Here is a 27,156-nt window from a genome sequence, read left to right as displayed (position 1 = left end):
GATTGGAATTAAACTTTTTTTTTAACCAAATAAGCCTTATGGCATCATTGCATTGGTTCTTCAATACACAGAAAAAAATCAATTCTCGTAATCGTGAATTAAGTTCACGAATGTGAGAACCACGAAGGAATTTATTCATGAGTATGGTGCATTTGCACTATAAACGTGAATATATTCCTTCGTGGTTCTCGCATTCGTGAATTTAATTCACGATTTCCGGAATTGATTTTTTCCGTGTACAGGTCCGCAAATTAATGTTGGAGCTTTTAAAATAATCTTCATAAGAAAGGATTTTCTGATTACAGTGGACTCTCTCGTTGTCGATATTGAAGGGACCATCGAGAGCGGGAGTTATCAAATTGTAGAACGAGAATCAAGGCATGCTTCTTGAAGGGACTGACAAAATTTTTGACAGCATGAGAATTATTGATATTGAGAAGATCGACAGCCAGAGAGTCGAATGTTTTTTGTATCTTTTGAAAAGTTGTAGATTGTGGTCATCAATAGGCAATCAATATGTATTTTTATTTATGTCTAAAACCTCCTGATGACCAAAATCTACAACCGTAATCTGATTACCGTTCAATTGTATTTGTATTGAGAGGAACAACTGAGATAGAGTGTACTTTGTACGATTTTTTTCGCACTCTTCAACAAAGTTGTTCCCTGGAACACGGACTCACTTACTTACTTTACTTTTACTGCTCGGACAACCTGCGGGTCATGAGCTGTCTCCAGATGCGTTGCCATCTAACTCGGTTCTGGGCTGCTTCTCTCCAACTCCGACTCGGAACTCCCGCACTTTCCAGATCTTCCTCCACTTGGTTTAACCACCGAACACGGACTCAAAACTGGCAAAACCCAAAACGCACCGGTTGTACGGGTTAAATCCCATTTAAACTTCAAATTCAAAGCGCCAGGTTCTGTTGCAACTTATCAAGCTGGAATTCGAGTTCAGTACACCTGGCGGATCATGCCCTGAAATGCCCTGAAAAATTTACCCATTTTGTTACGTCCTAATGAACACTCTGTGCTTAAACTCAACCTACTTTTACGAATCTTCTCTCTGCGGTACAACTTTACGCAGTAGGCCTGGCCGCTTTAACGCTAGTGATGTGTAAATGCATTCTAATGCAATAGCGCACTACAAAGAATACATTTTTAAGAATACAATTAGGCAAATATAAATGCTAATTCCAGAAATCAGGTAACACAAATCAATATTTTAATAAATTTTGAAGAAACAATTTATTGAAAACTATTCAATACATATTTTCTTACATTGTTTAAGTTTCGAGTTTATTTTAAATCATTCAACATAGTTTGTAAAATATTGGAAATAAGATGCACAGCAACGCAATAAGTGTGTTTCGTAAGAAGTGTTTAGCCCAACTTAGTTTCAACAAAACTTGTGATTGTAATTGTAACACGCAACCTTTGCTATACCCAAAAAAGTACAGGTCGCTTAAATTTTCAAGTTATCGCAGTTTTAGAGAAAAAAGTTGATTTTGACTCGTTTTGTTATTTTTTCGTTTTTGCGCGCGGCGCGTCGAAAATCCCAAAAAATCATATCTCCGAATCGAATTAATGGATATTCGCAATTTTTGGATATGTCATGTAAAATATTACAAGGAATCAGGGAAAAATATTTTCAGATATGGTCCCGAGACCTTCAAATCAGCTAATGGATTTTTCATAGGACCGTTTCAATTATTCAGTTGGTTTTCTCGGACCTCAACATATTTTTCCCGAAAAGTTCAACTAATAATCTTTCTTTTGAATTGTGGCGCTTTAAAATTGGTTCAGCCGTTCCGGAGATATGATTTTTTAAAAAAGTGTTTTTTTTTTGCGAAAATCGACAAAAACGTCATTTTTTGGACCTCCCTATTTCGGATAGGAGCACCCAAATCGCCATACAAAAAATTAAAAGTCATATTATTTTGGCCAAGGAACTATCATGCCGAATAGTAACAGGGTACCGTAAACCGGGGTGACTTTGATAGGATTTCAATTTGTTTTTAGAATATTTTCCAACAGGTAATGTTTTTCTCAAGGCCACACAAAGTCCATGCACTATATCCGAAAATAAGTTTTTTCAATAATGTTTAGAAAAATAGTTACGTTAAAAATTCTTAGTTAAAACCATATTTAAGATGTTCAAAACTTTATTTGTACGCTAAATGTACCATCACTAATGTAGCTGATATAGTACTTAAGAAAAAAAAATCAATGATTATATTTAGTTAACTAAGTGTATAAGCTTTTTAGCAAAATACATATAAATTTTAGGTAAAATTGTTAAAAAGTCGGAATCTTGCCTGAAATTTGTTAAAACTAGTTTTGTTTATAAAATGATCGATTTATATTGCATTTTATACTGAATTCGAAGCACGAATCACAAGTTTTCACATTTTTCATGAAATTTGTTCAACTGAAATTGCCTATAAATTTGGAGATTTTTAAAAATTGTGTTTCAAAAACACATATTATTTATTATTTACAATCTTTTTAACTTTCTCCTAGTGGAAAATTATCCAAAGAATCCGAAAATGCATTCCGTTTTTCGATTAAAAATCATGTTCATTAAGAAAATCATGACGCTTTGAGAAATTTAAAATAATGACTTTCATCAACATTTTATTAACTATAGTTAACTAACTTTTTAAACTTTTCAAAATTTTATGAAAAGTTCTTCTTGTTGTACTTTGAACACTTCTCTACCACGGTCAGTATGTTTCTAAACCATTCCTTACGTATTTTAATTGTACTTTTCATTTTTCGGAAAAATCGCAAACCTATCAAAGTCTATCTATTGTAATCTACAAAAACAATACAATTCAAAATTAAAATAAATCAAATAAACATTGTTTAAAAAGTTTTCTCATCTTATCTTATCAAAAGGTTCAGCACCTTTGACCTTAAACGTGACCCCCGGAATGTGTTCTAGGAATTTTTAATTCAAGATGGCGGCCAACATGGCGATGTCTAAATTAAAAAATATCAAATCGGAAATGTAACAGAAAATCAAGTAGTAGTTTTTGAAAAAATGCAAAACATAAAAATTTTAGTGGTACAAGATCTGGTAAATGTGAGGAAGACCCCAACAACGTTGGTGGATAAGCTTCTATTTTAAAGCTGAAACAACTTCACCATTTTCGCCAACATAGCTGCACATCAAGCAAGCAAGCTGGCGAACAACCCAAATACGTCATTGCTGGCATGGTTGGCCACAAGCTCTAGCACACACGCGAATGGCCACGGCGCAAAAGGAACCGAAAAGAGTCCAACGCGCACAGAAAAAAGCCACTATTCAAATAGTTCGCAGGCCAGGAGTCTAAAAGTTTACTGTGCTGATTGAAAGTTTGAAGAAGTTTAGAAAAAAAAAATCCAGTTAAAATTTTGTTCTTTTTTAGTTTGAACAAACAATAAAACAACATTAAAACTTGATTAAATCAAGAACTGAATAATTATTTAAATCTCTCAATTTTTCGCCGGCACTGTAAGGCGAAAAAAGAGCTTTTTGCTGCTGCGTGAACTCCGGCGCGAGGAAATGCGCGAAAAATAAAAACAAACGGTTCAATAAACTGTTACGTAAGGTAAGGTGTGCGCAAAAAAAAGTGGTGCTTTGACCAACATGAAACACGACGAACAACCACCCTCCTCTGGGGGGGCGGGTGGTGATGGGTGGGTTGGGGGTGGTAAATAACGTTAGACGCGCGCAAGCTGCTAAGCCAACACTGCTGGCACAGAGGGCTGAACTCTCGGCTGGTGTTCTGAATTGGCTGGTGGCTGTGTATGGTGGGGTAGTGCTGGATGGGTTCTTTGATACCATTATTTTTTAGAGTGATGGTGATTTTTTAATTCGCGATGCTGGCTGGCTGTGACTTTGCTGTTGTACACTTTTGGTAAGACCCGTTATGTCGAAGCCGAAACAGTCGGTGATGGAAATTATGAGAGACATGACAGGGGTTTCTTGACAGATATTTGCCCCTATTCAACAAAAAATACTGAATAGAAAATTATAATAAGGATTCAGCCATTTAAGTCTCATACAAACTATATTAAATAAAGACAAAAATTAAAACATAAGCTCAGAAAATCATACTACACACTTCAGATCAGACTACTCGGTTATCCAAATCCCCAGAAAAAAATACTTCAGAAAATTGAATCACGAAGAAAATATGTCGTTAAGATAAAAAAAATACCCCCAAAATGTTCTAAAGCAGGGGTGCTCAACTCAAAACCTACAGCAGGGCAATAAAACAACTTATGATGTTGATTTTCACTCGATTAAAAATATCGAGTTTTCATCAATATTTTCTGATTTTTTTTATGTTTTTCCTTTTAGTGCCATTCAATTTATTAATTTGAAATAGGTACTGAACAATTAATGATTTGCTGCAATTTTTTTAAAGTAGGTATTTCAAATCCCATTTAACGTGATGACAATTATGCTGCTGTTTTAAATGTGCAAATATTGAAAAATCTAAACCAATTTGTGATCCAAAAATACATATTTTTTAATGTTTAAGAATTAACAATTTGATCCTAAATCACCAATATAATCATTACAAAATATACCAACAATCGATCCATTCAATTTCTTTTAACACTAAAAACTTTAATTTAAATTTAAAGAGTTTTTTTCTCTTATTTTTTTTAGTTTTTTTTTGTGTAATTTGAATCTACATTGGTATTCAGTGCAACGAAAATACAAAACTGTAGGTAATAAGTAAAAATTATACATTTGTGTTACCCTTAGGAAAATCTTTTGGATGTTTCTTTTGTCCTTTTATGTCTAATGAAGACATTAACTTTTCAAATATATTTTACATGTTTGTTGAGTAAAAAAATTATTAAATTATGTATTTTTAATAATTAAATATGCTGATTGAAATATAGGCACATTGTATTGTATAAATTGCATTCACATGAAATCAGAACTTTTTGGCTAGACACTTGCACGGAAAAATACAGTTTAAAATTGGTTTTAAAAGTTGATTAATTATTCTAAAATTGTTTTGAAGGATGATTTCATAATCATAATAAAAAAAAACTAATTTTAAAAGTTTTTGTTCGCAGCACATTTTGCTTAACAGTACTTTTAGTACATGTTTTTTTAGTCATTAAAATTATATTGAAAAAAAATCCGGCCGTCATCGCTTCAGAAAAATCTAATTTAGTCCGTAATGCCAAAAAATGTAATGTAATGTAACAGGTAATCAATTACTCAAATTTAACTAATATGGGTTCGCTGAACTCGAATTTGTTGTTAAAATCAAGAAAATTAAAAACAAGAAAAAGTATAACCTGATTCGATCATCCGAACTTTCTTCGAAACCTTACGAAGGTTTCGAAATTCGGATTATCGAGCCTGGACTATACTATCAAATGGGGGAAATGTATTATTATTTACAAGACAGAAAAACTGTCAATAAAATATTTAATACATTTGAAAAATATTCAACGGCTATTCATATATTACATGGTCACGTCATGTGATCTTTTTGCAGTTGTTCAAAATTAAGATAGATCTTTCAAACAAGTCCAAAAGATCAAAGATCTGGAAACCGTGTCTTGAGCTATGACCACTTAAGTAATATTTATGTACTGTTCTGAAGCCCGATCTCATTTATCTGTACGAAAACCATGCCTGGATCCATCATCCGACCAGCCCGGGAGCATGTTGACAGTTCCCATACAAACTGAGCGTACCCCTTTTTGTGGGCCCAGTGGGCCTAAGATGGCGGCCTTTGATATTATCAAGCCAAACTTTTGAAAATGGCGAATAGTTTAAATAAATAAAATGTTTGCCTTGTTTCAGTTTAAAACGACAAAATATGCAGTCTAGAATCATTTTCTTAAAAAACTTGTTTAGAGATACGCCACGTTCAAATATTAGTCTAGAAAAGTTGAAGTGAGCGAAAGTTTCCCATGCAAATTTTGAGTTGCGTATTTATTGGGCGGACTCCGATGAGGCCCACTCGCCATCTGTCGGTGGATACGCGCAACTCACGAAAACTGTCATGTTAGGGGACGGCTGCATCCGACCTATCGTTGGATAGGTACAGTAGTTGTTCGGTAACTGGGCTGAGAACGTAGCCCCGTCACCGAATGCTGCTCGTTAACTGGGCTGAACAAAAAATAACGAGGGGACCACCGATGCATAATATTTTCCAGATGAAATATAAAAATAAAAGTTACTCAAATTTATTTACAATGCTTACTTTTCATATTTCTTTAATTGTAACTTGAAATTACACAAAAGTTTGAAAAAAGTATGATTTTTGTATCCATTAACCCCTCGGTCATTTTGGTTTGTTTTGGTTTTTTGACGTTTGTCTGCTTTTAAACTGGGCTACGGCCCAGTTATCGAGCGCCCAGTTAAAAAGCAGCCCAGTTAAACAACACCCAGTTACCGAACAACTACTGTAGTCGAAAGACCTTCCAAACGAGTCCAAAATATCGTAGATATGGCAATTCTGTCAATATTTTCGAGACTAGATTTTAATGTTTTCATAGCACTATTCTATAGACAGCCCTCAAATTTGTATGGAGACTTCTATGAAGATTCTAATGATGTGACATTTTTTTTAATTTGAGATCACCATCAAATATGGAAAATTCTTGAGCAACATTTGAAAGGGGTAGTACGATTTTGTTCTTACGGCCTGTTCGTCTTACACAGAAAAAAATAATGTAAATTTGGAAGCTTTAATTTTGGAAGGTTGAATATTACCTCTTTTATGATGTAATTTTACCTCAATTTAGACTGAAAAAGTGACATTACAACAGAAAAGTGGTAAAATTACACATTTCCAGAGGTAAAATTACACCTTTTTCTGACATAAAAGATGTACCGCTTCCCAGATGTAATATTACCATGATTTTTTTTCTGTGTATTCAAACGCGTGTAATGAAAGGCCGTAAGAGCAATGTCGTACCACCCCTTTCAAATGTTGCTTAAGAATTGTTCATACAAAAATCATTTTTGTATGAAGTGTGTACAATTTCTAACTTAAAAATACATTCTGGTTCTCTGGCAGTCGATCTTCTCGATATAAATATTGCTCCTGCTGTCAATAATTTGTACGGTCCCTTCAAGTAGCATGCTTTCATTTTTCGTTCTTTAGTTTGATACCTCCCGCTCTCCACGGTCCCTTCAATATGGACAACGAAAGAGTCCACTGTTTGCCATAACTTAGAAAACATTCAATAGTATTGGAACCCCTGCACAGCCTCAACAGTACTAACCCCATTATCTCTTTTTTATCTTTCCCTCTAATCACTGCAGGTTGCATTTTCCTACCCAGAGAAAAGCCTCAACGTTCCCAAGCGACGCTACTGAAAGCTATCGTGTCACGGAAGCACCCACAGCACCAGTTTGCCGTCGTTTGTTATCATCTGTTTTATCTGTGATATTATTAATCGATTCATTTCGGCGTAACGAGCGTATCCTTCCGGGGGATTCCAAGTCCGTCCTTGAAGGTAATCTCAATTCGAACGGGATTTCTGACTTGAGGAACTAATTTAGCTTTTTTCTCTCTCTGAAATTTGATAGGCTAAAGGTGCTGATTCCCCCTGGCCAATGAAAAACACAAAGTGAAGGATTGGGAAAAGTTTCGCCGAACCCAGATGAACATTAGAACCAGCAAGGAAGACCGCAAGTGCGACTCTGTAGTGACAGTGTTGGGCGAGTGTGTGAGAAAGGGAAACCAATTGGAGGAGCAGTGCTCAAAGACTTTATCGTGCGAGATAGCGCACCAAAACCACTAAACATAAATTGTGCCAGCAAAACAAGTCCTCTTCCACGTGTGTGACTGAACAAAAAAAAAGAAGCTGCTAGAATCGAACACTGTACTGTTAGAACGAGCAAAACTACAATCACAATTTTCGACGGACATGGAATGCAATAATATCTACTGAAATATTTAAATTCAAATACGAGCGCAAATTTTTGTGAGAAACAAAGCAACAACACAAAATTTTATCTTATAAGCAAATGATAATATGATCTATCCCACGTGAAAGTTTACATTGAAGAAAAAGAAGAACAACTAAAAGTGCACATATACCCAGAATCTTAACTTGCCCTAGCGGCAAACCGGCAAACATTTTAAACAGTCATTTCTTGTTAGCAAGTAAAGAAAATCACTAAACAAAGTATCTGTGAGTAAAAATAAATCAATTCAAAGCAAAATTCACACGTAATCTGTCGTGTGTAATTTGAAAACGAGCCTACACATTAACTGAAACTCAACTCGCTGTGACCGCCGCTGTGACGGCAAACAGCAAAACCAGTACAGTAAGTGAGTGTTATCAACGTTCTGTCTGCTTTTATCTGTGGTTTAAGTGTAATCTCAAGAAGCTGAATCGACCTACGAACGAAAAGTGAAGTAACAAGCAACAACAGCTAATGATAACAATAATTTTAACAACAACAACAACAACAACAAAAACAGTGACTCTGACGATATCAGAACAATTATAAAAATCATAACTGTGTTCCACGAAGTGAAAGAAGAGGAAGAAGACGAATAAGACAACAAACAAAAAATTAAAGCTTTAGTAAAAAGTGGTTAGAACAAACTCGAAGAGACTTAACCAGTAGATTACCGTGTGGCGTGAACGAAGAGGGGTTCCCACCTGCTTCGCAGCCGCATCGATCGGAAAAGACTGTTCAGAGAGAGAGAGACAATTTTACAACAAGTGAATAGATTAATCAGAACAAAAAACTCTAGTGAAATACTAAGCGTGCTGCAACGTGAAGAAGCTGAACTGTTCCTAGTATCGAGCATTCCAAATAACAAAAGTATCTAGCATCAAACCAACACAAACAAAAGAGAACAAACGGGTGCATCTGCTGCAAAGATCTGGCCAAACTGCCAACCAACCATCGTAAGTGGAAAAAAGGGGTAGGAAGAGACCAGTGAATACTGCAAGAACAGAAGATATTCAACGTTACTCAAAATATCCGACACAAACAAGTCTGAATACGCTTTTACGAAAAAAACAAAAACTTTAGTGAGTACGCGAGTGAGTGAGGGTGAGAAGCATGAGCCGGTTTTAAGGAACGGTCTCCAGAACATTATCATGGGTGCAATAACAAACGCGATCGCCACAGGTCGTGAGTCGCGTCAGAAGATTGTCGCTTGCAAGGACGAGCAAGCTAACAACAACATCAACAGCCATAACGTGAAGAAAGTGAATAATAATAATAATAATGATTACACTGTGAATATGATATGTGATTTTATTGATTACCTGATTAAATTTAACGTTAATCGTAGCGTAAGTGTAGTGAAGATGGATTTGCTGGCACTCCAGCAACAGCACACCACAAATGACCAAATTGTAGTTGATAAGGCCAAACAGTACTACGAGTCAGCAGACGAAACCGCGACGAAGCCAGTCACATCAAACGGAAGTTACACATCATTCGACGAGCTTTTGAGACTAACCGAGCGCCAGCGTGCCATGGAGGCCACCGGGATGGATCTGTCCCGCTGTCTGCGTCTCCGTGGCGGTGGCGAAAGTTCACTGAACAATGGAACCAGTGCTTGGGGTTCACCACCGGCAACTGCTGGAACCGCTTCCTGGGGTGCTCCGCAGCAACAGGGAGGCTGGGGAAACGCCGGACCAAACACAAACCAACGGCCAGACCTGGGAAAACCGATGCAACCACCGCAAGGTGGCAACGGAGGACCACTGGTAGGTCCGAACAACAGTGGCTCAAACAGCTGGAACCAGGTGGTCAAACCACCACTACAGCCTCCACCGCAACAACAGCCACCAATGCAGCCAAATCAACCGGGACCACCCGGAGGCAACCCAGGAAACAACTCAAACCAACCACCATCGGTCAATCAACAACAACCGCCACCTCAACCAACCCCTGGCGTCAACCCACAGCCCGGTGTACCAACCCAGACATCTTCCGCCAAGCTGGAACATCTCAACTCGATGCGTGAAGCACTGTTCGCCGTCGACGGCTGGGGATGTCAGCACGTCAACCAGGACACCCAGTGGGATGTCCCAGCTTCACCGGAACCGGCCAAAGATGCGATCAAACAGATCATCAACAACGGAACGGAACTGTGGGAAACGAACCTGCGCAACGGTGGTCAACCATCGCAGCAACCAACGCAGAAGGTTCCGTGGTGCCCGCAAGGTAACCACGGCGGTACCTGGGGCGTAGACGATGACAACAATCCGGAAAATAACAGCGTTTGGGCTGGTGGTGCCGGCGGAGGTGCCGGAGCTGCCGCTTTGCCCCCGGGAGGTGGTGGTGGTGGCAACGGAAACCCTCCGGTTGCTGGACAACCAAACTGGAACCAGAACAGTGGCGCCATGTGGCCTCCAAATGTGGCTAACGCTCCACCCAAAAAGGAACCGGAATGGACTGGAAATGTTGGAGTAGCCGGAGCCGGTGGAAACAACTGGGAAAACCGTGGAGCCGTAGCTCCGCCTCCACCACCTCACATCCCTGCTCCCCCCTTGGACATGGGCAACGTAGACATGCGCAGCATGCGTCCACCGGGCAGCATCGAACCAAACCGGGAATTCCGTGGAGACCCACGTGGAATCTCCGGTCGCTTGAACGGAAACTCGTCCGGAATGTGGGAACAGCACCCGATGCCAAACACTCCACTCAACAAGATGCCGCCGCAAGCCCCACTGCTGAACGCTACCGGAAATCAATGGCCCGTTGGAGCCGGAGGACCACAGAACATTCCACCGACAAAGCCCCAACCCGGATGGGACGAAGCATCGCCACCGGCAAACCGTCGTAACATTTCCAACATGGACGAGGGCAGCTCCTTGTGGGGAGCCCCGGCCAATATGAACCGACCCAACGGTCCGGATGCGATGGTCCGCAACGGTAGAAACCCACTTGGAGGAAACTCCGGACCCATTGGGCCGGGTGGTCTTGGTGGTCCGAGATTGGGAGGACCAGGAAATCAAATGAAGTCCGACAACATGTGGGGACACGGTGGGCCGGGCTCGATCCGTAATGGCTCGTGGGGAGACGACGGCAACGTCGGAAACTGGGAAGAGAAGGGCCCCGGACCGCAGGGTGGCGTCGGCGGTGGCTCCACTTGGAACGAAGGAAATCCGGCGACTTGGAACAACAACAAGAAACCTATGGTCGGTGGTGGCAACGTTTGGCCCGAAACTTCAGACCTGATCGGAGGAGAATGGGGCGCTGGCGTAGGTAAACCACCGAACAAGCACAACCCGCAGGACATCATACGCAGCAGCAAGCAGTTCCGTATCCTGTACGAAATGGGCTTCAAGAAGGAGGACATTGAACAGGCTTTACGTACGGCGAATATGAGTCTGGAGGAGGCGATGGAAATGCTGCAGACTCAGCGTAACAATGGAAACAATATGGCCGACTGGAGACGCCACGATGATCACCCGGGTGGTGGCTTTGAGCCACCGTTCTCCGGAGGACGTTTCCCAGGTGGTGGAAATGGACCTTCGCTACCGTTCCCTCAGGTGAGTTCAAGCTTTTGCATCTACGTTTAATTTTATAACACCAAATTTATCCTAATCAAAGAATCCAAACGGACCCAACAACAACAACATGCCCGGCGGCATGGGAGGTGGTGGCGGCGGCGGCGGTAATCCGAACCTGGCTGGTCTGAACAGCCTCAGCAAGGCGAACCTGCAAAGCTACCTGAACCAGGCTCCACCATCCGGACCGGGTGGTCCGTTCAACCAGGGTGGACCAAACGGAATGGGCGGAGCTGGCGGTGCCGGAACTGGCGGAGGGCTCGGAGGGCAAAACTCCTCCGCTCAACCGTCCACTCAGCAGTTGCGCATGCTGGTGCAGCAGATCCAGATGGCGGTTCAGGCGGGTTACCTGAACCACCAGATTCTGAACCAACCGCTGGCACCGCAAACGTTGTTCCTGCTGAACCAGTTGTTGAATAATATTAAGGTTGGTAGAATAACCGAAACGCTCGAGAAATTTGTCCTAACGCGCTCAACCCATTTCTTCCAGCAACTTCAAGTCACCCAAAACAGCCTGCAGCGCGGAGGTGCCGGTGGCAACGCCCAGATGTCGATGATTCCCAAGATCAAGCAGCAGATTGCCGGGCTGCAGAACCAGATCGCCACTCAGCAAGCGATCTACGTGAAGCAGCAACAACAGCAGCAGCAGCAACAACAGTCGGGAGGTTCCTCGAACGTCGGCGGTCACCTCGGTGGTAACTTCCACCGAGAGCAGAACGATTTGACCACCCTGCAGAACAGCCTGTCGGAGATGGGTCTGGGCGGTAAGGATCCGAGTGGACCGTATCATCATGGTCCCGGTGGAGGGGCTGGCAATTCGGGTGGGGGATCTGGTCCAACGAGCCAGCAGTCTCGGCTGAATCAGTGGAAGTTGCCGGCGATGGACAAGGACAGTTCGCACGATTTGACGGATTTCTCGCGCGCTCCGGGAACCACTGCCAAGTCATCGCTGGCTGCGCCAGGTTCGGGCATGCCTGGACTGGGTGGATTGCAAGGGGATAAGTAAGTTTTGATAGATTGAGGGGTGTTTTGAATTCTCATTTGTGTTGTTTTATAGTACTTGGTCTACGGGCCGTGGTAGCATTGGCGACGGTTGGCCAGATTCCTCAGCGGATGTTGGCAGTAAGGATTGGCCATCCAACCAGGACAGCTTCACCGATTTGGTTCCCGAGTTTGAACCAGGAAAGCCGTGGAAGGTAGGATTTTCACTAGTAATACAAGCCGACGGTCGACCAAACATTTCTTACATTTTCCAGGGAAATCAAATGAAGATCGAGGAAGATCCGACCATTACACCCGGAAGCATCGCTCGTAGTCCGATCGCTTCCATCTCGATCGCCAAGGATTCGGATCTGTTTGCCGGAAGCAGCAAACCCTCGCCGACGGACTCGATCAGCCTGTCGTCGTCGACCTGGAGTTTCAATCCGAACAACAACTTCACCAGTTCCATTTCCAAACTGGCGGAGAACAAGAACACCTGGTCCGACAGTGGCACTTCTGACCTTTGGGGATCCGGCTTGGGTGGTGGCGGCGGCGGCGGAGCAGGTGCAGCTGGCAAGGCTCCACGTGGTCCACCGCCGGGATTGTCTGCCGGGAAGAATCCCGGCGGCGGCGGCGGTTTTGGATCAAACGGATGGAACCAACGTCCGGGTCCGACCGGTGGCAACTGGGCCGGAGGACCGGCATGGTACTCCACGTGGGTTCTGCTGAAGAACTTGACTGCACAGGTGGGAATTAGGGATTTTGGTGGAGAAGGAACAACGATCTTCAATTCAATTTCTCTTTCAGATCGACGGTTCAACCTTGCGCACGCTGTGCATGCAGCACGGTCCGGTCCAGAACTTCCACCTGTACTTGAACCACGGTATCGCCTTGTGCAAGTACCTGTCCCGCGAGGAGGCTAACAAAGCCCAACAGGCCCTGAACAACTGCGTGCTGGGCAACACGACCATCTGTGCCGAATCGCCACTCGCCAGCGAGGTGCAGACCATTTTGCAGCACTTGGGCATCCCGGGCGGTGCGAACAATAACAACATCAACAACAATAACAACGGCAACATCAACGTTGGCTCCGCCGGACTGGGGAACAACAACAATAACAACAACGCACAACCGTGGCGTTCGAGTGGATCTCAGCAGGCGAACATTCGCTCGGCAGGTAAGGCGGAGAATTGTTTGAATATTGTTTTTTTTGCAAGCAGTGACATAACCAAACTTTTCGGCACTCTCAGCAAACGTCAAACCAGTATAAATTTGCTGCCGGATCTTTTCCGGAAGGGATCCGGCAACGAACTTGAATGTGTAGAATCTTCACTCCGGTCAACACGTCAGCTCCATGCTGCAATCCAAGCTCAACTGCCGTTTGACATTTACTCTCTCGCTGCGGTCCGTTCGTCCGTCTGACAGATCTCTCCGCTTACACTCTGAACTTGATTTACTCATTTTATGTGTAGATGCTACTCTTGAAATAACTCATAACTTTACAGTATGGTTTGACGTTTGAGGTTGGAGTCGAAAAATGTAAACAAATTACTTCGTTGAATCAACCTTGAATCTTTTTAAATGAACTAAAGTCTATTGTTGTTATAAAAAGCTAACTTAGACGTTTAGTGTCAATCCAACAAAAATCTTGTTTTTCAAATCAACAAAATGTTTTGAAAATTAACTCCATGAGACTTGTGAAAATTGCAATTTCTACAAATATTTCTTTAAATTTTTCCAGCGGACACCTGGGGCTCCGGCTGGCCCTCATCCGGCGCTGGCGCCAACCTGTGGACCCCACTGGACGGGCCGACCGAGCGCGGCACGCCATCCAACCTGAACTCGTTCCTGCCGGAGAATCTGCTCGGCGGTGAGCTGAACTGAGTGACGTCCACCGGCAAGTTTGGAGCAGCGACCACCAAGTGAGTCAAACAAAACAAAAAATCGTGAATATCATCATCGTGAAATTAAAACCGTACTATGAGCGCTGATTTAATTAGTTTTTAGTGTAAGAGCATGGCGTTTACTGTTGCGCTGGAGCAGCAGCAGCGGAAAAAAATCAAGAAGCAACAACAAACAAACACAAATACACCCACACACAGGTCTTAACTCAAACGTGTACAATATCAGGAATAGTGTTTGTACAACAGCGATGCGAAAGAAATGATATTTTGTACAATTTTATGTTTTGCTATTGGAAACACACAAAAACAAAGTTTTTTAGGGGTAGTATTGTGTAATGTTTAGCAGTGATGTAGCGGTTAAGACTTTATTACCTGACCTTATTTTTGTTAGATTTTTTTTATGTTTTATATGCGCGTATTAAAAGTTTCACTTTACTAAAATGAATTACGCTCGATTGTGCGGGGATGTAGCGCGTACAGTCGAGTTTGCTTTAATACAAACGAACGCAACACGTACACACTCATGAAGGAACACCGATAATTGCAATGATAGATTTGTTATGTTTTCTTTTTTGTATTATTTAAATACCTGGCACCATCGCATTTACTCGCATAAAAAAAACTCAAAACAAAACAAGAAACTTGATGAATATTTGATATGAAAGCACAGGGAATCAATAACAGCGATCTCACAAAGTAAGGGGCCAATCAAAAGAGAGAAAAAACAAAAACTTATTGGTCTTTCCTAAATAGAGGTGGAAAGACCAGCAAACCAAAACCTAAAATCAAGCGAATGTGCATCATTTTCTGCGTGAATCGACGCGGGAATACGATTTGTGGTTGTGATTTATTTTTCGCGCGTGAGAGAGGAACTTGAGTTCCAAGCGCAAATCCAGTTAGCCAAATCTTTAAACTGGGATTTAGAGAGAGAGCGGTTTTGCGCGAAGCCAAATAACGCTACAAAGTGTACCCTCTTTAGTGTACCACCCCTGAACACGTTTACACTTCCACACGCTAAAAATTTTCAGTTCAAATACATATCAAACTGTAACAAAAACAAAACAAAGGTTGGGAGAGCGAGAGAGGGAAATACTCCTGCCTGCCTCTCACCACTACCATTTCCCACGCTCTAATCGTACTAGAAGTGTAAGTGTAAATTAAGGAATGACTTGTTTCACTCTTGGATATTTATTATCTTTGTTTGTTATCACGTAAGCATGTTTTTTTACTTTCCTTTTAACCTTAAAGTTACAAATGCATTCCACTGAAGCTTAGTTTTGTTTCACATTATTACGAACGATGCAAATTGAGATGGGGAGAGAGTCGCGTGAATTTGCATACAAATAGCTACTTACTAATACATATATAAATGATGAAAATCCTAAAGCAATATACTATAATAAATATGCAAGAGACAAAATACACGTATGGAAAATTAATGTTAAGCTTTAGATTACAACGGACAAAATGTTATTTATTTTTCTAATAACGACACAGACATACACAAAAAGAAACGAGAAATCATTGGCCAAATATGTGATAAAGCGCTTGGTTGAAAACCAAACACTCAAACAAACAGCCTTTAGTGTTTAAATATATTGGGACAAGAGATGGAAGCGTGTGCAGCATTGTTTTCGTTTGTTTTTACCTCTCTCTTTACATCTACATGATATAGAAGTGACTAATCGAAGCATTAATTTTTACAATCTTTCTCTATATATTTCAAATAAAACATGGGTAATGATAAGATGCAAAAAGTTGCGGTTAGGATTAAGCGTACACATAATAATCAAGTAATAACTACTTTTAAGGAAGCGAATCAAAAGTATATATATTTTTACTAAACATAAATGTTAATGTGTATTAGTGCTAAGTATATTCGAAAGAAAAGGGAATTATATAAGTATTTATCAAACTAGCCGGTAAGATATCGATGAAATTAGCTGTAGGCGAGAAGCCAAAGTGAGATTAAAACACACACACACACACATTTGTCTTGCAAGATACTTGTAACATATATACAAATACCTTAAGCAGTTGATACACATGGAAAAGAGAATTCTTAGTCAGTAAGTGAACAACAACAAAAAAAAACAAATATTTATATACACAAACCACAATAAATGGAAACTATTTAAAAATCTCTATATAGGAACTTTTTCAGTGTTTTAGAAGATAGCATTAGATGTGAAAGCAACGTCGCATTGGACGTTACAAGCAAAACAAAAAAGTCTTTACCAACCGAAGAAATTACTAGCAACTAGTGTAAATTGAGCAACGTACTAAACAAACCAAGGTCTGCACAACGACCGCTGCAAATGGCTGCCACAGTCGGGCCCCAGTTGCAGCGGTTCATTTCCTTTTTGACGAGCAGTGAGGATAACATTTTTACATATTAACAACACAGAAAAAAAAAGTCATGACAATATTTTAGTAAAAACAAAACAAAACTTAATTTTAAACGAAAGCGTGAAAACGGCAGCACCATCATGCAGCATTTCGATAGCCAATCTCCCACAGCGAAAACGTGAAAAAAATTGAAACTGATTTACGAAACTCTGCGGAACAAGAAACAAAAAAAAATAATTAAAAAAATAAAAACCAGCAACAAAAGCTGATCGTATTGAGTAGATCCACACTCTCTGTGCAATCGACTGAATCTTTTCCTTACAATTTGAAAAATCATTTGCATTCGGCAGATTCCCTGGAATCTGCTCGCGCAAACTATTAACACACCATCTGCGTAACGGGGCCCACGTGGCCACACGGCAGAACATTTGAAACCCAAGCTACCTGAAACAAGGGAAAGAGCGCATGACGAAAATCAAATTCCAGGAAAAAAACAAAACTAAAATCCACAATAATTAGAAAATGACAACTACGCGCTGCGCAGAGGCTGGCGGGTGTGAGGGGTCCACCGAAGGAGACCAAACTTGTTCAAAATTCTAGTCATTGATTTCGGAAAGTACTAGCAAAAATGATAACTTAGTGGAACTAATTTCAAATTTAAACCTTGCAACTTGCTTTAAACAAATAACAAAAAACAACTCTTTAACAAACATTGGTGGACCCCTTTCGCTCCCATTCCCTTGCTGACAGCGCGCACATTTGTTCAGATTCTGTGATCCATTTTGGTCGTGGAGATGAGGAAGCTCACCTGAGAGGTTAAATTGAAAAATAAACTAAAATATATAGCAAACCAAATCATTTCCTCTAACTGTACGCGCGAGCTCGCGCGTGTTTGTGTGCGTAGCGCAATTAGTCCAATAAACAGAGAATCTAAGATTATGACACACACAAACACACACACTGGAAGACAGCAAATCTGTGACAACATTTAAACACGTAAGCCGTAGCCAAGGAGCAACAAAAAAAAAAGGAGTGGTCTTGTAGCGCATTGTTCTATATATCTAGATATATTTTAGTCGGTAAGCCCCAAGTGTAAGGAAGGGAAAATTGTCATAAAAAAGGTGCTCTCGTAATGTAAAATCATTTAAATACAATACAGTAAGGTGAAAATTTAAAAGAAAAAAACACAAAAAAAAGATTTAGTGGTGTAAGCAATCATTAAGTAAGTGTTTCAAAGGCTTAGTGCGTAAGGAAAACACTGTTTCAGTCATTTCGTAGCGAGTAAGAAGAATTTTTCTGTGACTGGCGGGTAAATCGATCATGGAACGGAAAGTTATCAGTCGAAATTCGGCGTGCATTTGAGTTTTTTTTGTGTCAAAATTTTAAAGAAATTTATCATCAGCCATACGTTGAGACTTTCAAATCTGTTTTTGTGTAACCAAAACAATAATGATAGTTTAGTCAGCTTAACAATTATTTCTACTCCGTTGGAGGCAAAAAAATAGCAGGTGCAAAAACATCAAAAAACGTAGAACTACAACAACTGTGACCCTTTTCCTTTTTATTAAATTTGTTAGGGATTGTTTTGTTTAGTGAAATTAAAAATGTAACAATTTGCAGCATCACAAAAAAAATACCGTCACCAGGGGTGACATTGGTTCTGGGGGTGAGATTGAGTTATAAAAATTTCTGCATTTTTCTATGACCCAATCTCACCCTCCAGACCCAATGTCACCCCTGATGACGGTAGACAAGAATATCAATTTTCATGAAAAAAACAAAATAAATCTAATGAATTTTCATTTGCACAAACCGTAAACCAGGTGATATTATTTGGGTTCCGCGATATTCTTCAAAAATATTGGTAATCAATCAAGAAATTCATTAAAAAATGTTTCAACGATTATTCATCAACTGCTCATAACGTCAGACAGGACTTTTATCAAGCTTCATTTTATGTACAGAATTTGGTGAATATTATACTCTTTTATGAACAAATCACACCGAAGATTCATTAATTTATATAGATTTTTAAAGGTTTTTGTCAATCTTAGTTTCTTCTAATAAACCCACATTTTTTAATAGTTCGATTTTCATTGCTCTTTTCAATAAAAAAAAATCAAATTAAAAAATTCTAGCTCAACTCGCCAAGATGTCCAAAATAGGTGTTTCAAGCCCTTTCATAAGAAAATTTCAAAAATATTTGTTCTGAAAAGAGCAGAAATTTCACAAAAGTTTTATTTTAAACATTGATATCGCGAGTTTAAAAAAGGCCTTGTCAGATGACATTGGGAAAAACTTATTATTCACTAAGGTTCTCAAAATGCCAAATTATTTTTAAAATTCAATTGGTTGTGAAATTATTAATTTCTTTAACCCCAAATACGTAAATTTCGTGTTCTGCTGAAATTACCATTTTTTTCTTAAATATTTTGTGATTGTTTTGCACTGATAACGCAAATGCTTTTTTTAGTTGTTGTCCCCCAGCTTAAGAAATGTTGAACTAAAGGTATGCAACAGACAAAATATTATTAAAAATAAAAACATTTCAAGGAAATCGATTGTCAGATGTTTAGAAGGCTTTTCATAAAATTCATTTAAAAAAATATACAATTTAATCATTGAATTTTTAAATCATGAAGTTTTTTAACTTTAGCAAAAATCAATCCATTATTAGAACTCTGGTTTACGGTATGCTTGAGAAATACACAATATTTACTTGTGCCTCATTTAAATTTTTTAAACGAGTTATAAATTTGACTTTGTTTAACACAAAATCTGATGAAATTCTAGTCCACGCACTGTTTTTGGTGGAGCCTCAAATTACAACGAAATTTGAATACATTTTTTGTTAGAGAAAACAAAAACGCGCACGAAATGATATGTAACTCATTCTGAATACCTCCTGAATTTGATTGATTAACTTTAACTCTCCCATATATGTAGATTTATTGTCAAAAAGAGAAGAAAAAAAAAAAATGCCCGCAAAATTGCTGTACGTAGTTTGCTGACTGTTCCACACCCACACTGGTAGTCGATAAGTTCCAAATCAAAACAAACAAAAAAAATGAATTTCATCCATTACAACGAATGATACTATTCTGATAAGCATTAGCAAACTCAGCCAACAAACTAAAAGAGACAAGCAAACGCCAGAGAAAGATGGGAAAACTGGCCTCCCCCTTTTGTGGTTATCAGTATATCAAAAACAAACCAAGCAAACCAAAGAATTTGCGCAATGAGAAATATAAAACTTTTTTTTATTGAAAATTAACTCGTACTTGTTGTGCCTAAATCCCACAAAAGAAACCAGTTGTAAAAGCACTCGTTGTTGCAATTCCAAAATGAGACAAATTTCAGATAAAGTATACTTACATATCATGCCATTACACTCTTGTTATCAGTTTCAGTATTTAGTTCTAATCTTACTAGTAAACAATTACTCCAACGTGCATTTTCCCTAAACTTCCTAATAAAATTACCAAAAAAAAAGCAAGTGGTTCACATCATCTAGAAAGCACACGACTGACCTGTGTCGATGCAAGTCTTCTTACGTTTAGTTCAGTAAGACTATTTATTGTTTTACCTTTTGTTTTTGTTAGCCCCAAGTAGTAAACCATTTTGCGAGACCATCACACCGTGAAATTTAATGATATTTCCCCTCTTTTAGAAAAAAAAATCTTGTTGGCTGTGAAACGTCCTCGTCTCGCCAGAAAACGGAAATCATCCCGGATGATTCAGACTAAACTAAGGCAACATAAACACTCCCACAAACACCCTGGTTGTCACGCTAAGTTAGCTTTAAAACTAAAAGTGACTTGCTTTTTTATGTTTTCGGATACAAATGCGATGTTTTTCTCGTGCTGCGAAAAAATACACAATATTTCTGTGATTATCATCTTCCTTCTGACTAAATTAATGATAATTTAGCAAAGAACAATTAGTGGTCGAGAGTAATAGAAATCAGCGATGCTGGATAAAATTTAAGCAAACTTAAAATATTATTTCTTACATTAGATTAACTTAGTGGAATCGATTAGGTTTATTCATTTGTATCGATAGTAACAGACTAACTTATCACAATTTATTCACTTAGATATTTTACCAACGAGCTCTTTTCGAATGAGCTATTCATGAGAATCAAAAATATCAGAACAACAAAAAAAAAAACAAAGGAAAAAGTTCAAAATCTGGACTATGACAAATAAAGCGAATCAGTGACAAAACGAGCTGTTAGCTGGATTGTGGCTTTATCAAATTGGATTTTATACCACATGGATATTAGTTTTCATCATCAAGAACATGCTTAAATCCCGTTGAATAAATCCAATTTTGTTTCAAACCTTTTGGTTCTTACACTCACAGACAAATAGACGTAAATCACTAAACATTTTTATCAGAAATCTATCGAGCTAGTCTTCTAGAGCCCTCCAGTTGTGAACGCAACGCACGGAAGGTATGAAGTGATCGTACAAAAATTTCAAACAACTGTCAAACGCGTGGTCACAATCAAGTGGTTATCTCGAAATTCAAATTGACCGTTAAATTCATGATTGATGGATTTTTAAAGGTATTTACGTCTGTTTGTCTGTGGTCAAACTAAAAGGGCAACCAACTGTCCCTTTTCGCACATCGCTCACACACATTATCAAAACAATTGTTTGGAGGTGTAAGTGAGCACATTGTAACACGGCCCTTTCTAAAAAACAATCGTCTTCTAACATCGAGGTTCGAGTGCCTCCAAATAAAAAATTAATTTCTTTTTAAAACAAGTTCATAATTATTTTTTTAAGTATTCTTTTTAAAATTTCCACCTAGATTGCTCGTTAAGCTGATCAATAGTTAAAAAAAAATCTTAACAAATTATTGAACTACCAGAAATTCCAACATTCCAGCCAAAAACAGCAGCAAAAGCAATTGAATACGAAATCAACCTATACCAGAGTGCAATCATACGAATCGTGCCATGCGCAAGGTAAAATGGGGGCGCAGTGTGATCATAGACAAAAACAAATCCCGCAAGATTCACGTGCAATCGACACTACCTACTTATGATCTGGCCTGATGAGTCTGTTACTAACGTAAAGAGAGGAACCAACCATAAACTGAACAAAATAAAACAAACTAAAACTACAGATCCGTCTCGTAGAGAGTACGAAACAAACAAACAAAGCAAAACAAACCGAATATGAAACCTGCAAGGTGCACACATACGACAACAGAAAAGAAAGCAACAAGGTAAGGCAACTTAAGAAACCCTCGTATACTAATTAGGAGAAGATTAAAAAGTGCTCATCGTTGGAGGTGAATCAGAACAGCCACAACGATCCATATCGCGAACCAAAACAAGACAAGTGGAAAAGTCAAACAAACAAACACAAACTGAGTACACACAAATAGAGAAAACAAAAATACACACACATTCAAACGTACCTGCAAATCGAAGAAATAAATCAAATCTTAAGTGATCGGTATCAAAAAAGAAGGGACAGAAGGAAGAGGTTAATAAAAATCACAATTATTAACCATATAAGGTAAGCAAATTTTTGTTATTGTTAACGGATGAAGACAAAATCCAGCAAACTAGGAAGCAAAGAGGAAGAAGAATCAAAAGTCCACTAAACCAAGGGTGCGGATAATCAACGGAGAACGTGGTCAGCGTGGATAAAAACCCTCCGCCAACATAAAATGGACATTATACGTTAACAAATTGCCATAAATATCGTTGATTGAGAATTTGGTGCTAAAGAAATCTAAAGTTACGACTAAGCATAACTTGATTTTAAAATAAATTAAACCAGAACAAATCGTGCGTTGGCGCGACGTTTAAATCAATAACACATTCACTATAGCTGATGGTAGATCAAGTTACAACTAGAAAACGTCAATGTAAGCGAATTTGCATATTCTTACTACCTTAATACTAAGTGTGTGTAATTCTAAGCGAAAACAAATGTAACAATTCAACTAGATTCTAGAGGCTACTACACTGATGTAGACAGAAAGAGAAACCAACAGCAGAGGCAATCCACACTAACACACATTCACAAAACGGAACAAACAGCATAAGTAAGTGTCTAATCGGTCAATCCTGTAAGGTCAATGTTTTGTGTGTGTGTGTTGCGCACGAGAAACAAAACAAAACAAAAAACCCAATGTACACGCACACTACCAAACAAAAAAAAAGAAGGAAAAAAAGTAAAAAAAAAAAACGGTCTGTGCGTGTACGATGGTATTTGCAACAACGTGAATCCACCTACGATTTAAAAAAACAGTATTTATTTGAGGGACACAGATACACTTTACACTGAAAACCACACCGACCTGGTCGGTAAAAGAGGAAGAATGGGGTTGAATGCTTGAGTTTAGCCTTAACGAATGCGACTACCAAAATGAGGGGAAGAGTTGTGTGGATCACACACAGACAACAACAAACAACAACTAATTATATCAAAGATGTTCAGAGGAGAACGTAAAATATATAATGTAGGAAAATGATTATTAGTACAAGATACAATAAAATGCTATTTATTACTAAAATAAATAATACAGAGCGGTATAAGATAAGAAAACTTATCGAAATAAAACGGAAGTGTAGGAAAAATGCAATAATACTGAGTTCAGGTGATCTATCATTACGGAATGAAAGGTGTGGGTACATAAGGCTAAGCGTAGTTGTAACAATTGTGGATTCCAAAAGATGGAAAGAAGCAAGGTATAGTTTTACAGGTATTAGAAGCAGTGTTGATTCAAAAGCGCATACTTAAAAATTGACGAAAATTAACTGTGTTTGGCATGGTGTTCACAACTGAAGTAATAAATAATTGAGGAAAGAAAATGGAGGAGAACAAACAATACACTTTTTAAAAGTAGTGATTTAAGAAAGTGGAAACTTTTTAAGATAACATTATTCACATATTTTAGCGAAATTAAACGAACTTGTTCTGTGGATAAAAACACATACACACACAAGCACAATGTCATTAGGCTTAGTATCATGGTGTAATGGAAAAGAAGATTCCTTAAAACTGCTTACGTTGAGTCGGGCAATCAAAAAGTTACTTGTGGAATGACGTAAAACCAAGAAGATGATATAAATTCTAAATTTACACCACACTAAAGGAAGGAGTGCGATCGATTCAACTTGGCAAAACTAAAGAAACCGATCTGTAGTAGTTGATTTTATGACGGATTACAAGGTGATGATTGCAGTGAAAAAAATATTGAAGGCTGATAATGGCGCCCAGTCGTCTGTTTTAAACATTTGGTACCACACTACAGCAACAAAAAACAAATAGTAGCCCATAAATACGAACCAAGTTTGTGTATGTGTGTGTGTGTAAAAGTGCATAACAAACACAGTAAAAAATCAACAATATGTTTGGCATGAGCATTCGTAGCAAAATATATTACCTTAAGACTGATTTGAACACTAATCAAATTGTGTACTAAGCATAGAGCATGATTTAAGATGGCAAAACCATGGTGAGGAAGTCGTACACAAGAGTGAAGTGAAAAAAGGAATCATTACCCGAGGTACGGAACAATATCAGTGATTATGAAAACGCACTCACACACTAGAAGATAAAATAACACAAAAGTTTATAATTTTCGTAAGGCTATAGAGCGTAAGCGATCCAAAAAGTCGAAGCTAAGTGTAAATTTCAGCTGAAGCAAATCAATAATTAAATGAAAACATCATATTATATTCAAGTGACACCTAAATGATAGAAGAAATATCATTCAACATGAAAAAAGAGGGAAATAAAGGACAACAATACACGTGTAAGCCATTCTTTTACGAAGACAATTATATTGGACAACAAAACAGATTAATAATGATATATTTTAGAACCACTGTGTAATATATTTTATTTAATACAAATATAAAACGTAAGGCCACACAAATACTGCGAAAGTTACTAAACGTAACGAATATCTAAAACCAACACCGAGATCAATAGAAAGTTAGCAGAACAACAATAAAATGCAACAAAACTGATCACAATTCAAACCAAACTGAATTTAAATGAAACCGAACAGCAACAAAACAAAAGCATAACATAACAAATCGTACTACAGCTAAGCAACCGATATTTATGTGAGATTTTAAGATTTCTATAAAGAAACAACAGATTAACGATGTATTAAATTTAAGCAACACAACTGTCCAAACCAACTCCTATTGCTTCATGTTCCTCTTGACAAAACAATGTTTACTCTACAACTACAAATATACATGTCTTTTATCTTCCCTCACATTGAAAAATTATGACTACAAAACACACTCAGAATACACATAAAAACACTCTCAAACAATTGCTAATAAAAATACGATTCGTTCTCACACACGTTTAGCTTAGATTTTTCGCCAAATAAATAGTAACTTTAAATTCGAGCAGCAAAGACCACAACATTCGGATTCAATGGTTGTACCTTAACACAAAATCACTACTACTCACACATACCACAAAAACACACACATACACCTGCGAATGCATTATAAAACTGTGACGAAGTGAAACACTCAGAATCAAACAAATGCATTTCATACTGAACGAAAAGAAAACAGCAGTAGCCAAATAACGAAACAGAACTTTGCGGCAAACGCGACGATACTATCGTGTGTATTTGAGTGTTTTAAGGTGATGTACTTCCCCGACAAGGCAAAGCAAATGAAATAATTGTGTGCGAATTTGACCAATCGAAACAGAAGAGAAGGAGATAAAAACAGATAAATAAACAACATTTACCTAGAGGTTAAGGGCAATGAAAAGTAAACATCAACAAAAACCACTACAGATGAAACGATATACATTAGACATAAATATATATATTTTCTTACATTTGCCAGTGTGCAAAACATTTGATATGATACGTTCGAAACAGTAAAAACAAAAACAAACAATTGAAGCATACACACAAACACAACCACAAACACACAAAACAAAAAAAAAAGTTGATCAACAAACGACGCTTTAATTGATACGAAACAAAACAAACGAGGAATGAAAACGCAAGCAAACATACAAAAGCGCAAGGAAAGCAAAAGCAACACAGAACAAACACAAGCAGGAAATCTCTGAATGACATACAAATTTCATATAAAGACGGTTTTTGTCAGAAGCGTTTGATGAATATCAACACAACACCTACAACAAAACAAAAATACCATTAAATAAGCAAAGAGACAAGCAAGAGAGAGCGAAGGAAACGTAAATGAAGCGCAAAATGCAAAATAAAGTAAATCGAAGGAAGTATCCATGTGATGTGTATTAATTAAAAAAAAAACAAAACAAAACAAACAATATATCTGTAAGTTTACAATAACTTCTGATGAGAAGAAAATCATTGCTATATTGATAAAAACTTTATTAAAAGAAACAAAATACAACACTATAAACTATTATAATATGAATCATAGTGCATAAATATAATGAATATCAGTGTAACCGTAATTGTATTCGTTGAATGAAAAATAAACATAAAAAAGACCAAATCGCTTTGTTTCATTTTATTATCTATTTTAAAAGAAAGCCAGCAATACATTTTGCTATGAGAATAATTTATTTTCAAACAAATTAAAACAATATTGAGAAATTAATACTTTATGATTTGAAAACATAACACTAATATATCCCAGTTTGTGAAGGGAATGCAAACTGGGAATGATGATGATGTCAATCAAAGATTCCTTATTATGGCATATCGAGTTGGACCAAGCCATTTCTCCACTACGGACGTAAGAAACAAGGACATACACATAGAACCTATGATTTTATAACCGGTCCTATTGAATTTTGAATTTTTTAGTCGTCTTATTCATTATTTTGGTAAAATTTAGTTTTTTATAACTTGAAAATTTGTATTGATGATGGCCACGTTCAAGAGAGAGGATAGGGTCGAATAAACCATGGCAATTCGTTGATCGTCATTTTCATTGCGAAGGGGTTGTTCACGCAGTTCAGTTGAGATTACACGAAAGGTTCTTGCCTTTCCATCCCAATACGATAGTTACTTTCTCTATTAAGTGAAATTTACCAATTTGACACTAACCTGATAGCTGCTCAGGATGAAGAGGTTGCTTTAGGACTTGCCGGATCCGATGATGGATGGTTGACTTGGCCAGGCCAAGTTGGAGGTAACCGGAAGCAATTCTCTAGAACCATTGATAGTGATTGTGTGAAGCCAGCTCTCGTGATGCCAGACGAGGATTTGTTAGCAATTTGGTTTGACAAGAAGTTTCATTTCTCTAGCGATTTCTACCGCATCACGATGGTTTAGTAGTTAGTTCTGAAATGGGATCAAATTCTGGTTAGTTGACTGTTTTTTTTTTAATGGTAGTTATCCTAAACTACCTTTTCATTTTAAATTAACTCCAGAAGGTTAACTAGGGCGT

The 27,156-nt window shown here is 38.3% G+C and overlaps 1 protein-coding gene across 2 annotated transcripts in view; it reads left to right on the top strand.

Moving 5' to 3' along the window:
- Positions 1-26,256, top strand: part of LOC6042975 (protein Gawky) — a 33,450-nt gene extending 7,194 nt beyond the window's left edge. Inside the window, exons 2-9 of one of the 2 annotated variants that reach the window (XM_038254298.1) lie at positions 7,298-7,491; positions 7,565-11,505; positions 11,567-11,950; positions 12,014-12,525; positions 12,581-12,719; positions 12,780-13,250; positions 13,312-13,681; positions 14,246-26,256. In XM_038254298.1, coding sequence (XP_038110226.1) covers positions 9,097-11,505; positions 11,567-11,950; positions 12,014-12,525; positions 12,581-12,719; positions 12,780-13,250; positions 13,312-13,681; positions 14,246-14,388 — 4,428 coding nt within the window. In that variant the 5' untranslated portion in view covers positions 7,298-7,491; positions 7,565-9,096 and the 3' untranslated portion in view covers positions 14,389-26,256. Of the gene's footprint in view, positions 1-7,297; positions 7,492-7,564; positions 11,506-11,566; positions 11,951-12,013; positions 12,526-12,580; positions 13,251-13,311; positions 13,682-14,245 lie in introns of both variants that reach the window. The other variant, XM_038254297.1, reaches the window with a different exon arrangement.
- Positions 26,257-27,156: the final 900 nt, after the last annotated feature.

This window comes from Culex quinquefasciatus, chromosome 2, assembly GCF_015732765.1.
Source record: "Culex quinquefasciatus strain JHB chromosome 2, VPISU_Cqui_1.0_pri_paternal, whole genome shotgun sequence".
In the NCBI taxonomy this organism is placed as follows: domain Eukaryota; kingdom Metazoa; phylum Arthropoda; class Insecta; order Diptera; family Culicidae; genus Culex; species Culex quinquefasciatus.
The sequence above is the reverse complement of the archived record's forward strand: the minus strand, read 5'-3'. Positions and strand labels throughout refer to the sequence as shown.